The sequence below is a fragment of the Labrus bergylta genome, chromosome 7 (genome assembly GCF_963930695.1).
Source record: "Labrus bergylta chromosome 7, fLabBer1.1, whole genome shotgun sequence".
Taxonomy (NCBI): domain Eukaryota; kingdom Metazoa; phylum Chordata; class Actinopteri; order Labriformes; family Labridae; genus Labrus; species Labrus bergylta.
The window spans coordinates 22,807,551-22,825,201 of record NC_089201.1 but is presented as its reverse complement, the minus strand read 5'-3'; the positions used below and the strand labels follow the sequence as shown (position 1 = coordinate 22,825,201).

General features: G+C 37.9%; 3 protein-coding genes across 3 annotated transcripts; all 3 read left to right on the top strand.

The window, feature by feature from the left end:
* The first annotated feature begins 2,241 nt into the window (after nt 1–2,241).
* LOC110002939 (troponin I, slow skeletal muscle-like) lies at nt 2,242–6,463 on the top strand. The gene is made up of 6 exons (XM_029282126.2): nt 2,242–2,437; nt 3,303–3,665; nt 3,956–4,087; nt 4,205–4,294; nt 5,674–5,847; nt 5,944–6,463. The coding sequence occupies exons 3-6, from the start codon at nt 3,983–3,985 to the stop codon at nt 6,028–6,030; spliced, it is 456 nt and encodes a 151-aa protein (XP_029137959.1). The 5' UTR covers nt 2,242–2,437; nt 3,303–3,665; nt 3,956–3,982; the 3' UTR covers nt 6,031–6,463.
* A 1,518-nt stretch (nt 6,464–7,981) lies between these two features.
* Nucleotides 7,982–11,186, top strand: LOC110003797 (troponin I, slow skeletal muscle). Its single transcript, XM_020659362.3, has 5 exons — nt 7,982–8,122; nt 8,255–8,386; nt 9,406–9,495; nt 9,642–9,815; nt 10,405–11,186. The coding sequence occupies exons 1-5, from the start codon at nt 7,997–7,999 to the stop codon at nt 10,489–10,491; spliced, it is 609 nt and encodes a 202-aa protein (XP_020515018.2). The 5' UTR covers nt 7,982–7,996; the 3' UTR covers nt 10,492–11,186.
* A 1,623-nt stretch (nt 11,187–12,809) lies between these two features.
* Nucleotides 12,810–16,127, top strand: bpgm (2,3-bisphosphoglycerate mutase). Its single transcript, XM_020659457.3, has 3 exons — nt 12,810–12,962; nt 13,443–14,056; nt 14,516–16,127. Exons 2-3 carry the CDS (start codon nt 13,456–13,458, stop codon nt 14,689–14,691), a joined length of 777 nt encoding a protein of 258 aa, XP_020515113.1. The 5' UTR covers nt 12,810–12,962; nt 13,443–13,455; the 3' UTR covers nt 14,692–16,127.
* Nucleotides 16,128–17,651: the final 1,524 nt, after the last annotated feature.

Sequence of the window (17,651 nt, the reverse complement as noted above, 5' to 3'; positions counted from 1 at the left end):
GACAAGACAGAAGTTTTGTTACGTGTGAGAAGACAACCGTTGACGGAGTCATAGCTTAGGTTAGGTGACAAAGAATTTCTGAAGTCTTTGTGTCAAGCTAGAACTTTGAGGTTTGAGAAATCTGGTAATGTAACCCGGCAGGAATCTTCTGATGTGTTCAAAATCATAGTAAACATTTTTTGCGTTTTTAATTCACTTGTCTCAAAGTCAGTGTGAGTTATATTCTAGTTGGATGCCTGCAATCAAGGTCTGTGGCTAACACAAACTTTAAAGGTAGTTGGGGATATTAAAGGTCATCACGCCACACAAATAGTTTGAAAAGTTTGAAGCTTAGCGGTGTCGTAGAATCATGCTGTAAGTGTTCAAAGTCTAAAGTTAGCTTTCAACTTCTTGATTTCTGTCAGCAACTGCATTAACTCTTCAAAAAGAACGACATGGTGTTCGAATCGTTTGCTTGTTATTTTGTGCACAATACGATTTGTTTTTGTTCTTGACTTGTGGCTTTATCAACAACGCATTGCAATATGAATGCTAATAAATTACTTTTATAATAACACATTTAACAACAACTGTAAGTGCCATGCATAAAGATGTCAAAACATGTCATTTTATGACATGTGCTGCTGACCTCTTGGCCAGGTCACCCTTGTGAAAGAGCTCCTGATCTCAATGGGTTCTTTATCTGGTTAAATAAAGGTTAATAAAAAAAAATTAATAATAATAAGTGCTCAAGATCTTTAAAACACTCGACATTTACATTTTGCTGCCATGTTTATGCATAATATGACAATGTTGGCAAGTTGTGTACAAAATATTTTAACTAATTTATCTTGATGTTTTCACACCACATGCATAATAGGAATCGTAGAATCCAGTATTCTCGCAGCCTTACTCGTATGAAGAAAATCTAAAATGTTTGCCCCTTTTTTCTTATACACCTCCTGCGAGTATACTTACTTCATGGAGGTGAAATACAACATCTCTTAACCCTTAAAACAACGACTAGTAGTGATCTTAAAATAGTGTTTGACCCCAGGTTTGCCCGGTACTATTCTCGTTTATTCATCTGCTGCCTAACTATCTTTATGTGAGGGCATGAGTCTCGGTCCTTTGAGGGACTGAACGTTCGACTTAATGTTGCAACGTTGACGCCGATTGAGCGCTGGATCTCAGTTTACAAACCATCAAGCCCTGAACAGCACCTGTTCCTTTTTCCTCCACACGCCTAAATTAAACCAGAACAACTTCAGGCTTTGTTCTCACCACCAAGGTGGTCGAGTAATGTCTTCTCAGGTTAGAAAAGTCTTTCAGTACTCAAATGGAATAGTTTAATAACCGGTATGTATCTTTTAAGATAAGATAAGATAAGATATACTTTATTCATCCCAGCAGGGAAATGTAGGTGTTCCAGCAGCCAGCACACATACAAACACACAACACAACACATACATACATATCCCACCATACAAAAAACATGAGCCCACAATACATAGCCAGGATAAAAAAGTGGTATGGATGGTCGATGTGCATAAGTAGAAATACATACTTTTATAAAACATACTTTTTGACAGTGAAAAGAAAACTGCACTGAAAATCAAACTTCATATATTTTTTTAAAGTGATGCAAGGAGATAAATAAAATGAAAACAATTTACAAAGCTTCAGAGCTGACCTCTAAATGCAACATCATCATCATCATGCACATTCATATTTGCTAAAAAAAAAAGTGTTGTTTATTAATTTTTAGTCTTTACATTTCTATTTTGATACCAAAAATTAAATTTAGGGTGAATTTGTAAACTGTTGACTCAATTAAAAACCAACTTTGAAACACAGCTATTGAAATGGATATTAGGTCCTCGTCAGTCTCACCTTTGGACACCATAAGATGACTATAGATGGACATCTTAAGATGGTCCACACTCACATTCAGGCTGTGTTGTTTGTTCTATAAATAAAGGTGCAGAACACGTTAATACCGACACTCTGTGCTGATTTCTTCCTACTGTTTGCCTCCTTGACAACTTTATCTGAGCTCCAACGATCTGGCCCTGGTCAAATGTGAATGTGTGGCATTGACCCAACATTAATGTGGTCACCTCTTTAAATGCTTACTGTCACTTCCCCCAACAGGTGTTGTGGAAACTACACAAGATACCCAAATGTTTGAGCCCATAAATGAAGTTTTATTGCCCCCTTTTCCTGTCTAAATATTGCGGTGATGCTATGTGCAACAGTAAATGTCACTGCTGGCAGGCACAGTGGACGTAGCACACACAGGAGTCTATTTCAGTGAGCCATTCACATTTGGCACCCATACTATAAATCTGATTATTCTCCATCGTCTCTCAGAAAGACGGCTGATTGCTGCCTAACTTACACACGCTTTGCTTCAGTTTTGAGTTGCAGCTCAAGGAGCCGTTCAGCGTTTAAAAAGGTACAGACCTGCTCATATTCAATATCTTGTGATTTGGAGTATACCGTGTGGTGCATTAGTGATGCGTTCTGTTAACAAAGAGGGACTTTTCAGCATGCGATAGGTCTAAAACATTTGGTAAAATATGAAGAATCTGTTTTTTTTCCAGAGCTGTGTTTTGTCTTTCTTTGTTGTTTTATTTCTATTTTGTTGTGATTAACATAAACCGCAAATTGAACATTGTCATCCTGCATGCCTGTGGATTATCTGGCCATTCACCTTTTCTGTCACCTATGCTGAGACTCTTGTGAGATATTTTAATACATGCACAGACAGTTCTTTGACGTTTGACACACATACTTCTAAAGTGAACTTGTTTTGTTTTATACATTAAAATTGTTCAAGTGCACGCCATTAAATTCACAACAATTTGAATTGCAATCCAAAATGAACGAGAACATTTTTTTATTTTTTTTTATTAATCCACATCAATGCATAAATCTCTTCATGATACCAATCAAGTAAAGACAATTCAATGTAATGAGCAATGTAAAGCCCAGTGTTATCACACAGAATCAATTGTCTGGTTCATAGAAGTTTTCAACTGTGCTTTACATTTCACTGGTAAAACAACTGAGTGAGCAATAAATAACTGAGTGCACCAAGCTGTAATGAGTCGATGGATATGTTGAGTGTTTGAAATACTTTGAACAGAGAGGTTAAAGACATCATTAAACGCCCGGGTGAGGCTGAATTGAAGAGGTGTTTGAGCTTCAGGGAATTGACTCTGTTTTTAATTTAAAACATGATGTGTTACATTTCATAAAAGTCACCTTTTTTTTTCCTGGAAGAGACTTTTCATGTTATTTTACTTTTACAATTTTAGCACGGGAATTGAACAAAACGATGGCTGAACCGTGAGTATTATCACTGTCGGTTTATTTCCCTGTGTTTATTGGCAGCTTCAAAGCATACTGTTAAACTGTTTACTGGTCTCATCCGTTGTCTTTACGTTAATATGTCAACGTGTGTTTTGTGTCTCCTGTAAATGCTTCAACAGACCCGTGAGTATCTCCCATCTTACATCATCATTATTTAACATTTTTAAAATCTTTCTTTTGACTGTTGAGGCCATAGTATCATGAAAGCTAATGTGATCCTTAATAGAGTGCAGATTGTAATGACTGTTTTTATTTGTGACTTCTAGAGGAAATCAAAAATCTCATCCTCTCGAAGGCTGGGGTTGAAGGTACGCTTTTTCAATCTCATCAGAGACTTTTTTTTTGTTTAATATCATTTTAAGACTACGTATGATATTTAAAAGATTAGCTAAAGCTTTTATTTGATCTGGTTTGTCATTTGTGTTATATGACACAAATAGTTAACATTTCTGGTATTCAAAAGGATGGATGAAAATATAAGGTTATGGCTGCTTTATTTTAAGTTTTATCATATGAAGTGATTTAAATGTTTTTATGTTTACCAGATTTACGTTTAGTTTTAGACAAGGTTCTATATCTACTTATTTTGTTTTCTTAGATAAGACTATTGGCAGTGGCTGCTCAGATGCTGCAGGAGGAGAAGGAGCAGAAGATTCAGGAGAGAGAAGCTGCTCTGGCCGACAGAGTTCCTCTGTTAAGTATGTCTGGTCTGTCAGTGCAGGAACTGCTGGTATGTCAGTCTGTTGTAACCTTTTAAAAATGTGAGTTTTTCCACTTGTCACAGTCCTCCACATTCTGATTCATATTATATTCTAATACCACAAGAGGGTGTCTTCTTCTTTTACAGGATCTTTGCAAAGATTTGTATCACAAGATTGATGTGGTGGATGACGAGCGGTATGATATTGGCCTGAAGGTGTCTAAAAATGACTTTGAGGTAAGCTGCTCAAGAATCTTTAAGGAAATGAAATGACGCATGTGTAATTGTTACTAATGTCTATATTATGGAGACAGACACAGCGTTAGCGATAGTATAATGAACAAACACTGCCCCCAAGTGGCAGAATTGAGAATAACAAGTCATAACAGAATCATATAGACATTAGTTATAGCACCAAATTATGGACCCAAATAGTTCACAATATGTTTGTAATCATTCAAAGCAAGGTGGGAGGAAACAGGAGATATGTGATTAGGATATGGACATACTTATTTGCTCTGTTAATGTTTGAGGTGTTTTAAATATTTCTCCAAATTTAAGTCCACAGTCACATTGATCAATTTGCCTAAACCAAGATTTTTAAAAAATTCAGTTTTTTTTTAAATTGCATAACAGCAGGATTAATATTCATATTTGGAGTTGGACCAATAATTAACTAGTAAAATATTAACCTTTAATCAAATGTACGGTTTTATCTCCACAATGAGGTATTGTGCTTTTAAAACAGATATACTAACCATAAAAATCCATCATCTGTAATAGAAGCAATTCAAAAGTATTTATTTGCATATTTAATGCATGATTGGTTAAAATACATATTTTTGAATTGTTTTGTAAACCAAATCTGAATTGCATTGTATCTTGTATTATTTCCCCCTGCCTTGAAGAGCCTCTAAACTCAGATTCATTTGGATAAATGTGTATCTTCACTTGATCTCTTTACCTAAATATTCCATAAAGGTACAATAAAGAGTACAGTTATTGTCGCTTAAATATATAAACTATTCATTCATAGTTTAATCAAACAGTATTTGTGTCCCTTAGTTAAGTATTTAGTTGCAGGTAGCTGTAAGGCTGAAGATTGTGACAACTTTAGAGTCTTTCCTCTCACCCTCTCCTTTAAAGTGTGTAGGAGAATCATACATTCATGGTAGTGAGAGTGAGAATCAGAATCAGAAATAGTCCGTTTTGCCTCGTGAAGATGTCTGACATACTCAAAGTGTCAGGGAACAAGCTTAGCACTGTGCTGCTTGTTTGGAAAAAATAACATTCATCTTAGTTCTATTTTTTCACTTCTCGCAGTTCAAAAAAAGTAAAAAAAAAAGAGAAGAAAAAAAGGTACAAAAACAATCTCATTCCCTTTTCACTGGAGTATTTCTCAGTGTACAAACTGTGAGGCATCCACTAGAAACAATTGATTTCTGTATGGAAGGAGGGTTAGGTACACATATGAATGTGAAGTGAACTAACTAGTGGGCAAAATATATTGTCTAGCTTCCCTATACACTATGTGCAAATAAATAATCAAACAGCACTGAGAGTAATAATAATTGCCAACCTGCACAATCCTTCCTATCACATGTTCCCCTCGGCAGATGGACAACATGAATCTGAAGATCATTGAGATTCAGAGTAAGTTCAAGAAGCCGACCCTGAAGAGAGTGAAGATCTCAGCTGAAGCCATGCTGAGCGTTCTGCTGGGCTCCAAACACAAAGAAACCATCGACTTCAAGGCCAACCTCAAAACTGTCAAGAAGGAAGAGGAAAAGGTTTGTCTGACTTTTTCTCAAAGGGGCTCTGAAATTCCTTAAAATAGTTTACAGTCAACTCTTTTAAATGTTCACGTTTTTCTGTTCTTCCAACAGAAAGAGGAAGTCACTGACTGGCGTAAGAACGTGGAGTCCATGTCCGGTATGGAGGGCAGGAAGAAGCTGTTTAATGCTGGCCAGTAGAATCGCAGAACATCAACGTGAAGGTGTTTGGTGCTCTGAAAAGGTGGAACCAACAGGGAACAAGAACACCTTTCTGTCACTAAACGCTTTGTTTTGGTCATGTGGTGACTGTTTGCTGCAGTTCTCCTCTGCAGCCTTGTGATGGCAGCATAACTCTTTAAACCGTCTCAGGGTACTCAGACACACAAGTGTGTTGACTATTGAAGAAATATTGTTTGTTGCTGTTAACTCACCTCTGCTACTTTGTTATCTGCTGTGATGAATTAATCTCAAGCTTGTCAGATATCTTAAAAAATATTATGATAAAAAGTTATTAAAGAAAATCTATCTTAAATAATTGCAGTGCTCATGTGTTATCTTGATCTTTGGTTAGTTTGTCTGATACACACATGAAACTTTTGATGTTCTCTCAATAAAGAAACAAACAATCCTGCCTTCTGTTTTTCCACCACTGTGTAATCTAATTATCATCTTGAACTGTGTGTGGTATCAACATTAATGTAATGCTTATATTAACAGACTTAAAGCTTCTTCAAATAAGCCCCCTTGTTTCTTAACATGGATACAGTGATACTAAGAAAGAATCAAAGGTGGACAGTCCCAGTGAGAACTTTCACACCTCATACATATGGGATGTGAGAGACGCAGTGAGGAAAGAGGGGCTATTTTAGTGGGCCACTCACATGGGCGCTGGAATCTATATATCTACCTTCTTTCTGCCCTTCTCGTCTCAGAAAAAGACGTCTGCGGGTATTTGTCACCTCCTGTATAAGGTAAGGAGTTTGATTTTAAACGATTACAGAAGGTAAGGGAATAGCATCCCAGTGGAAGATTTTTTTTTTATGACCATGCTGTTGTTAGGAGTCGAGAAAGCTGCTCCTATTTCATCATTATGACATGATGGGTTAGGGTTAGAACAACAAGAACATTGTTGGACTTTTCTCCTGGAGCAGCATTATGTTTATTTTCTAATATTTTTACATTGAACAACAGTGTTTTGTTTTTTTTGCCTTATCAGAAATCTCTTAACATGTGAGAAGGGGAGGAATGACTTTGTTTAGGTTTGACTAAAGCTGGCTTCCTCTTATGTTGAAATGACTCAAAGTTATAAGTAACAAATAAAGGTGTGGATTTGATTACTGTTTTCTTATTTATTATTTTTTAGCAACCAATACCATCAAGTTTAATCATCAAGTTTTTGTTATTTTGATACAATTGTCTAAAACTGACTATTTTTGGCTTATTAAAATAACATTTGATTTTGCAATTGTAATAAAAACAGGAAGCCTGCCTTGTGTCTCTTTTGCAATACATGATCAGGAAATTATGCTAATTTGTGTCTTTTTTAAAGAGAATATTTCACATGACATTGTCCAGCAGTGTGACCTTCAGACAATGTCATTCACTGTTTGTGTCACTCGCTACAGAACTGAAACCTAAAGCTATGAAGAATTTCCTCAAACAGAAGTGCTGACAACTGACTTAACGTTACTTTTCCCTGTGCACCGTAAACGAGCTCATCTGTCGCGTCATTAATGATGTCATGTTTTTAATGTTCATAGATTTGATAAGGGAAAACACAGATCTGCAAACATGTCTGAAGCGTAAGTACAAATGTCTACTTTACTATCATCAGAGAATAAATGAACTTTTCACAATGTGAAACAAGAAAAAATAAAACAAAATTCAACCTTTTCTTCCTCTCTTCTTGAACTATGGACACCACCTTCCTCTCTGGATAGAGCTGCGGTGAGTTGATTCAACTGTGAAAAATAGAAAACGTCTTGAATTAATGTTTAGTTAACTACAGTAGTTAAGGACTACTGGTCTATATACTTCAAACTTGTAATTCAAAACTATACAAAAGTGCCTTGTCAACACATTAATTGTTATCAGGGTTAAGTCAGCACATTATATGATACCACATTTGTGTTTGATGAATTACAAATGCTGCACAGACAGCAATATGAACACTGAAAATGAATTTCTTGCTGTATTTTTAATAAGCATATTACAAATTCTACATGTGTGCTTCTTCTCCTTCCAGAAACCGAAGCCTAAAATCTCTGCATCTCGCAGACTGTTCTTAAAGGTAACATGTGTGTTACTGTGTGTTTGTCTTGGAAAGTGATGCTGTAATAACTCATTCAAGACATCACAGCCTTAATCTGCTTTAAAACATTTTTTTCTGGTTAACCGATGTGTTACTTTGTAAATGCACCAGACCAAACTGCTAAAGAAGGCCATGACCATGCTGGAGAAGGACAAGCAATTTAAAAAAGATGAACGAGAGAGGATTCTCTCTGAGAGACTCCCAGGACTCCAAATGTCAGGCCTGTCCCAGCAGGAACTACAGGTATACAGTATTTATCTGCAGCAACATACAAAGTTTGTTTTAGGTTTGGGGATTTAAAGAAAGTAAAACCAGGGTTTCTTTGAACAAAAAAAACATTTTTCCACAAATCCCTACTGGTATCTAGCTGAAGCAAGCTTGAATCAAATGCAAATTTGATTATTTAAAGATTGTGTTTCTCAAAGCTGCTTAAAGCTCATTCATTCAAACAGGCTTTTGAACACATTTTGTAATTTTGTAAAGTTGGGTGTAAAGTCTAATTTTTTATGCTTTTTGCTTTTCTTTTGTTTCTTGTTCTTTCTCTTATAAAGCACTGTAAAGCACTTTTTTTTTGACTCTGCTCTGAAGGGACTTTACCAAACTAAAAGACCAATTTGGACCAGAAGTCAGGATTATGTCACAGCAGTTGCGTGTGCATTGTGGAGGCAGAAAAGTGATGTAATGTTCACTGCATGTGTATAAACTGTTGCCTTTAATCAAACATGAGCAACTACAGACTGTGTCTCAAGTTAACATAGCGAGCGAGTGAACACGTCTCTCCACTGTACTTTCTACTGTGTCATTTTTACAGTATATGGTTTTAACACATCTCTCAGACTGTATGCGTCTATTTTAGACTGAGTGTTAGTACAGGCATTCCCCAATCCATAAGATTTATAACAACGACAATACGGGTTAAAATATTTGTAAAAAAAACAAGTCAACTCAATTTACATTGTTTTGAACAAGCATCTGCAAAGTCTCTTTAAATGTACTTTGTGACTCCACAAACTTTGTATCTAAAGGCACTGATGAACTCTTATAATCTGATGCGAGCGGCGGTGTAGGATGTTTAACATTATTTTTGATAGTAAACAAAGGTCCTCAAAAGCTGCTTCTGCCAGCATCACCAGTTAAATCAACACTGCTAGCTAACTTTCTTCCACCAGTTGGGCTCCACCTGCAAAATAAGTCATCACTGTTGACAAACATGAAACTGCTCCATCACACAAGTCTAATGCGCTCACGGTTTTTGTCCACAGAATCTTTGCAAAGAGCTTCACCAGAAAATTGATGTGGTTGATGAAGACCGATATGACATTAATGCTAAAGTGACGATAAATGATAAGGAGGTAAGTCATATCTGTGAATAACTGTAGAGTTATATAACTTGATTAGAATTACAAATGTAGACGATACACACTGTATGTAACCGTTACTCATCGGGAATTAGAAGGTAATATATTGATGGCAGGTTTGTCATTTTTGTTGAAAACAGATACGGGACTTGTCTCAGAAGATCTTTGAGTTGAAGGGCAAAATGAAGAGACCAAACCTGAGAAGGGTGAGGGTGTCTGCTGACGCCATGCTGGGAGCTCTGCTGGGCAGTAAGGTCAAAGAGTCTGTGGACTTCAAGGCCAACCTCAAGACTGTGAAGAAGGAGGAGGAGAAGGTAAACGCGTGTTTTAATACAGTTTAATGCAGCATGCCATATTGTTTCAGTTTAAAATCAAGTCACTGTTAGTTTAGTGGATATATCTATGATATATCTGTCACTTTACTTTTTTTAATGAGACTCTAATAAACAACATATTCTTCATCATGACAAAGCGGTTGCCATAAATGGTTCAGTTGCTACATAAAACATGGGCACCACGTGCTCTGGGTTTTATCAGATTTCTATTTCGGAGGACCTAACATGCAGAAGCATGAAGGTTGTTAGCACAAATGCCAAAGCTCAAAAGTATGAAATATACAGCTATGAGATAATCACTTTGTGTATTTTTAGATTATATCTTTACCATAACCTGATTCAAAACCAGTAGAGCTGAAATGCTTTTTAGGTTACTAGAAAGTAAAAGATACATCCTGAGAATGATTTCATGTGTTACATGCAGAGCATATCAATACTGTGTCTGTTGTGCAAACCAAAAAAACCTTAATATCCATATTCCCCAACATTGTAAACTTATATGTTTGGTACAAATGGCTTCAATTGTTACGGAGAATGATCTGACCTGAATCATCTTTTGCCTCAACAGAAAGAGGAAGTGACTGACTGGCGTAAGAACGTGGAGTCCATGTCCGGTATGGAGGGCAGAAAGAAGCTGTTTAATGCTGGCCAATAGAATCGCTGAATGTCATTGTGAATGTGTTTGGTGCTCTAAACAGGTGGAACCAGGGAATAATAAGTTCACTTTATTACAACAGTGAACATGAACACTAGGATAACAAGCAGTTGTCTTGCACAGTTGATGTGTCACGGTTGTGTAAATGTCAATAGTGAACATGTTCAACTTAATGATAATTCACACAATACATATATTCTATACATAATGTATGAGGTATTATGGAAAACATATCTATTTAATAAACCAAAGCTCTGTAATGCTTTTGCAGTTTTTAGTATAAAGATGATTTCATTAACACCCCACTATTGGCTGTCCAGATAACATGCAGTAATATAACGGCCTCACTTTTTTGACTTCTGCTATGGACAACAATAAACAGGGAAAGGAAACTAAATTGGAATATTTGTCCTAATTGTTTCTGAATTTGATCCGAATCGTTCTGTAAAATCCTTTTCTTCAAAAGCATCTTTGGTATTCATGGGATTTCCAGGTTAAAAAATGTGCCTGTCTCATAAAGAGAGTGAATACTGAATACACATTCCAGGGGCAGCTAATTGATGTTAACTGTTCATGGAGTCAAGTTGAACATCCCTGAAAACTAATGAGTGTATAATTCCACTAAGTTATTTAAGAGCAAACGCTGTGAATGGTGTTTCAAATAATAAAATAAAAGCGATGTGCTCAAAGTATAATAGTCCTTTTTGTGTTATACTGGAGCATTATAGCTCTCCTTTTAGCAGTGATTCACACAGCAGCAGTCAAGATTCACATCGGTACTCTGAAAAAGGAATCGCATTAACATCGTGCATAGAGCAGAGGTGGTTGGCAGGTGAAGAGCAAGATTTTGAAATTGAGGACGCACCACCGTCTTTAAAATCGGAGGAGAGGAAGCATTTTGTCTTCCCCAAGACATAAAATTAAAGAGGTGAGAAGATAACAGACAAAAACTGTCTGCAAATATTGCAAGAAGACAGGGAACTACACAAATAGCACAACCAGCATGACGCACGTTTAATCAACACCACAATGAGAAGCTCCAATCACCTCCCCTTGCTGCGAGGAAAAAAACATTAAAAGGCCAAACCAGACTGACAAGTGGGTTTGCAGCCCCTAAAGGAATCCTAAATAAATCGTGAGAGAACCGTATCGCAAGTTGAGGGAATCGTTACATCCCTACTATGCCCTGTTGTTTACTCAGACTCAGATGGAAGAACAAACACCTAGCTGTCGGAGAGTCACCCACCTGGGGGAGGGGTTACAGCCCTTTGTGATGTCATGAAGAGAAAATCTCCAAACAGCCTGTTTGAGCACATGTTTTCTGAAAAGTGGAGCAGGCCAAAGACAGAGAGGATGGACTTTTCTCATAACTGGGGGGTTTGGAGATAGACTAGGGACACATGTTAGTGTTATAAAAACATGGTAAAGTGTATTTTGCATAATATGTGACCTTTAAGTCTTTAGTGTGTCACCTTATCATTGGAAAATAAAGCCTCATATATCCAGTATTTGGAGATTTCCAACTGGTCTTTGATTTAGCATATTCTAGTAAGTGAATAGGTTTTTACGTCTCTTTACCAGTGTTGTTAAAAACAGAATCATCCCACCTGCCTGGTGCCTTTACTCATTCTTAATAAATGTTCATTTAGAATGAGTAACATGAATCACAATATCAATAAAGTGCAATAAAAAAACACAAGTTGATATATCACTGACCATATTACCTGCCTTCCCCTGCACTTAAACCATTAGACTAGGTCGACTTGTTCGGAATAGGTTTTTATATTATGTAAAAGTAAGTAAATGTGGTTAAACCCTAAGGACATTGAGGTTAAATCAATCTGAATCTGACTCTAAAAAGCTAAGGTAAGTCTGGAAAATGATGCTCCAATGATTGTAGCAATGAAGTTTTAAAAGATTTAAAAAAAAACAAAAAAAAAAACAAAAAAACAGAAGTATCTACACATAACATTTTCTAAAATTAATTAAAGTCAAGAAAAATATAGCAGCAGTATTGAACTGTTTAGCTCTTTATGTTTGTTTAGGCTTGATTTGGACATATTAACATCCCCCCCCCTCTGTTTTAACAAACTCTTGCAGTCATGTGCCTATAAACTCAGTTGGCCTGAAATGCTTTACAAACACCATAAACCTTCCCCAAACTGTGAACCTCGACGCCCATACAACAAACCAAAGAGCCCGACTGTACCTCTTCAACACATCAGGCATGAGAGACCACGGTCACTCCCCGCTCTCTTCCCTCCTCCTTCTCCGTTACTACCACCCCTAATATGGGCATAACATTTACCCACAAAGCACCGCCCACTTGTGATAGCCGCCATTCCGATTGGAGCAGCGGACGTCAATCTTCAGCGCACCCAGGACACCGCTGTTGTACATGGCCTCCCAAATACTGTCAACAATTACAGCTGTACGAGCTACATTTAAGCCGGATTGGAAGCCGAGAAAGGGTAAGACGGCATTTCACAATGTTATTATTTTAGGACAAGGTTGCCAGATGCCCGGAGTTCTGTTTTCTGTACGTTGATCGATTGATGCGATCTCAGCGCCCTCTGATATAAACCGTATTATAGTCATTTGCATAGCAACACGTCCATTCATCCTTTTGGGCTTGCCAAAAAGCTAAAAACTAAAGAAGCATCCAGTATTTTTTTTGTTGTTGTTGCATTCGCGTACGTTTCTAATATTGTTTTGAATCTAACCTCACGATGTGGCCAGCTAATAAGGATAACTGCGGATCTGCCTTTAGCCTGTCACCCTTTTAAGACAACCTTTAACCTTTTGCTGGCCCTGCCTTCAACAAGTACTTGCCCCTGAACTCAGATCAAATGCAGACTGTGACTTTACATTGGCAATCTGTTTGAATTTGTGTATTATCACTAACTTGAGAAACTTTTTTTTCCCCCCTAATATCTGTTGAATGTGTGCAGGCTTGTGTTTCTGATGTCCAAGTACAAACTGTTTCTGCTGAGGCATGGGGAGGGGAACTGGAACAAGGAGAACCGTTTCTGTAGCTGGGTTGACCAGAAGCTGAGCGAGGATGGGGTAAAGGAGGCCCAGGACTGTGGAAGACTCCTGAAGGAGCAGGGCTACAAGTTTGATTTAGTATTCACCTCCATACTCAGCCGTTCCATCCAGACAGCATGGCTGGTTCTGGAGGCCATGGGTCAGGAGTGGGTCCCTGTTGTGAAGTCTTGGAGACTGAACGAGCGCCATTATGGTTCTCTGATTGGCCTGAACCGGGCGGAGATGGCTCTACAGCATGGAGAGGAAAAGGTAAAGCGGTGGAGACGGAGTTATGACATCACGCCACCTCCAATTGATGAATCCCACCCTTACTTCCTGGAAATCTACAATGACCGTAGATACAGCACATGTGACGTAGCCAAGGAGAACCTACCCCGGGCAGAGAGCCTGAAGGAGGTGCTGGACCGGCTGCTTCCATACTGGGGCAGCACTGTGGTGCCAGAGATAAGGAAAGGCAGGACTGTGCTCATTTCTGCGCATGGAAACAGCTGCAGGGCTCTGCTGAAACACCTGGAAGGTATGCTACTGAATTGACCCAAAGCTATTATAAACAATAGTCTCCCTCACACAGCTTTGTCTTTTTGTGACAAATGCAGATAGTTGAATTCAGCTGTTTCTAGTCATCAGAGTCATTGAATTGGAAGGACATATTCCAGCTCCAGAAATGGCAGGTTGAACTTGTGCAAAAAGGCCAGAGAGTTTATGTTACATTTGGATGACCTTTCATCACACTCATAAGCTTAGGAGGCTCCTCCTGCCATAGGACACCCAACAACTCAAATGTTTCATAAAATGATGCAGGCTGCAGCACAGGATATATACATGCAGACTACATTTTTGATAATAAACTATCATGGTCCTGTAACAGAATTGTGGTATTTAGTACTAATGAAAAATAAAAGACTTCCATTAAGCCTGCTTATGGTTAATGTCATGCCCTGTGTGATCCTAACTTGTCTCCCCTTTTTTTCAACAGGTATATCAGATGCGGATATCGCCAGTGTGACTTTACCTACAGGGATACCTGTTCTGCTTGAACTGGATGAAAACCTGAAACCTGTGAAACCTCGGCAGCTCTTGGGAGACCAGGCAAAGATTCAGGCGGCAATTAAAAAGGTGGAGGACCAGGGAAAAGCCAAACCATCAACCTGAATGCACTTAACTGCCTGTAAGACTTCAAATAGCTCGACTTCCTTGTGCACACTTTTATTAGGTACGGTAACACCTCTTAAAGACCCAGAAATAACAAATTTAATAACACCAGATAGGAACAACAAGTTGTTGCTTCTACGTAAAGGATGTTTTGTAAAGAAAGTCTTACAGTGTAGTTGCTGTAGGTGTAATATTGGTCTGGCCTGGATACAGAGCTTGTGTGTCACTGGTCAGACTGGTGTGACAGGGGCAGGAGAAAGTTCAGAGATGTACTGTAAATGTTCATGCACTGTGTTGAGCTGTGTTATGTGTAAGCACTGAGGAGGAGTTTGGTTGTGGCTGATTTGTATGCTAACTGTCCCAACTTATGCCTGTACTGTGACCCTAACGTGGTTATTTATTTATTTACTAGTTAACTACCTTGCTTATCAAAAGTATTGTGGTGGAACTGAACTATCTTAATATTTGAAGCTCTTCTGTTACAGTGAAAAGCTTTAGGAGTATTACCTTGCGTGTGTGCCTTCGGTATGAACATGGTGTTTATCTTTTCTTTTTTTTTTTTTTTAAATCATTTTATTTTCAGTAGAGCTTCAAAAGCTCTTTAGGGTGTTAATATTAGAGTGAAAACACTCTGTTCAGAAATCTTACCTCATAGACATTGATAACCAGGCTGTTCATTCCAAGAGCAAGAAAATGTGAGCCACTAAAGTGCTGTAATTTTGAGATACCCTCTGCTTTCCCAAGCATTTGTTACTTTGGCCTGTTCAATATGAGTGAGTTGGATTGCTGGAGTTTTTGTTTTTTTTTATTAGTTTTTTTTAAAGGTTTACATAGCAAATTAACTTTTACTTGCAAACACCCATGGCTCTCTGGTATGATAGCTGCTTTGTGTTTGACACACAGAATATTACGAGTATATATTTTATATGACTTCCCCTTTAAATGAAATTGAACTACTGTGAATGGTAAATGCCATGGCTTTTGTATGCGCTTTAAAAGTTCAGTCTGAAAAAAAAAAAAAACAAGCGATGTTTTGGTTTTTATTTCCAATTCTCAAATTTTATCAGACGTGCAATTTGTATTGCTTCTGTAATGTTTATCGCAAGCTGGAAATGTTACGACTCACACTTGAGCTGGCAAATTTAGCCTCATACAAGCACTGTGTTAAGATTCTACTGTGTGTGGCAAGAGCTACTTCACTGTGTTGTATGGTATAACGTGTCTCATGTTGGTGTCCTGATTACCTTGTCCTTTTTGTTGTGTTTCTCTGCCGCTGTTATTTTGTTCACTATTCTGTTAGGTCAACTGGAAAACAGGCAAAAACATGCATTTGTAAATACTAAAGAGTCATAACTGATATATTTAATGTCTTCCCTGCTGTTCACACTTCACAATCCAAGCGTCTCCATGATTAAATAAAAGGGACAAATCTTTCATTGCTGTCTAATGTGTCAATTTGAAGCTTTTTCTTTATCTGATAATTTATCATTTTGCGAGAAGACATGTCAGATATCTCGCTGGCAATAATGTCGATACAAATATTGTCATGGGGCAATGCAGAACAATTAGAAAAACAAACAAAAAAAAAATGGTTTGGCAGTACAGACATGCCTGCAATTTAGATTCTGGTCACCTTCAGCCCACTGGAACACACTGACACAGATGGATGCAGAGGAGTGGCCCTTCTTTTCTCAACCATCTCTGTAACTTTGCCAAACCAGTGAGGCTGAGCCAGAGAGAAACCCTCTAATTGGATGCAATTGCTCTTAAAAGGACACAATGAACAGCATGTATTTGGCAGCAGTGGTTCTGTGTATCTTGGTACACATGCTACTGTATGGATCACATGTGCTAACAACATGTCTGGACCAGCAAACTAATCATGTATTTCAAAGGACCATCATCCTGGTATGTCATTCAATCAGACTGCTGTACTACAGAATCCGTTTTATTGATCTATAACACTGAAGGAGTTTTATGGCTCTAAATATGAATACACTGAAATAAATCTAAAGCTGAACTAAAGGTATTCTTTAGTCAGCACTCTGTGTACAAGCACGTATAAGAAAATGAATGTAAATTCACACAGCGTAAACAGATATAAAAATAACAATGGCCTATGGTTGTGCTGCTGGGGGCGGCTTGGTGGGGGCCTAGTTGGTGCCTCTCTGATGGCTTTCTCTGGCCCAGCACTTCATTGCTGTGAAGGCTCATGGTGGATGGTGTGGCATTGTAACTTTTTGGTTGCAGTTGATTATTATAGCACATTTGTTGTATGATTGCTGTGCAGTATGGTATAAGAGTTTGGGGGGGAGAAATAATAATAATATTGTTTTCTTCATGGTGGCATTCTGTGGCCTAAGTTGTAGGTGGCAACTGTACTTTTGCCTTATAATGGTGTGTACAGTACGTCCGAATGGACTGGTGATTATTGCATCTGTGTCTCATTATCTTTTAGATTTTGCCCTGGGGTATGATCCCTGTGCATTGAGAGTGTGTGTGCATGTGTGTGTGTTTGTGGGTGTGTGGATAGCTGGATAGCTGGATGTTTAACTTGTTATGTGTCATTAGGCTATGTATTCGTGTGTTTACTTGTAATGTTACTCTTCTTTTGCTTTCATTCTGAGTCTTCTAAAGACCGATCTCTCAAGTTCTCAAGGTTGTCCATTGCTCTGGCAATTGACTCTCTATATGCCTGTAAAATTGTCCTCCCCGTTTTGTCCTTTGTGTCACTGTTACACTTGTTTTGTTATTTCACGAATAAAAGGGAAAGAAATAATAATAACGATGGCCAACGTAAATGAAAAGGTCTACATAGGTCGGTTGTTTTACTGTACGTTGTTTAAAATACAAACTGTTAAAGATATAATACAATTGAATGTTTATACACAGATATGTGTATGTGCTGAATGTACACAGCATGTACAGTGTCAGCTCTTTCATTTGAGATTTTCCATCAC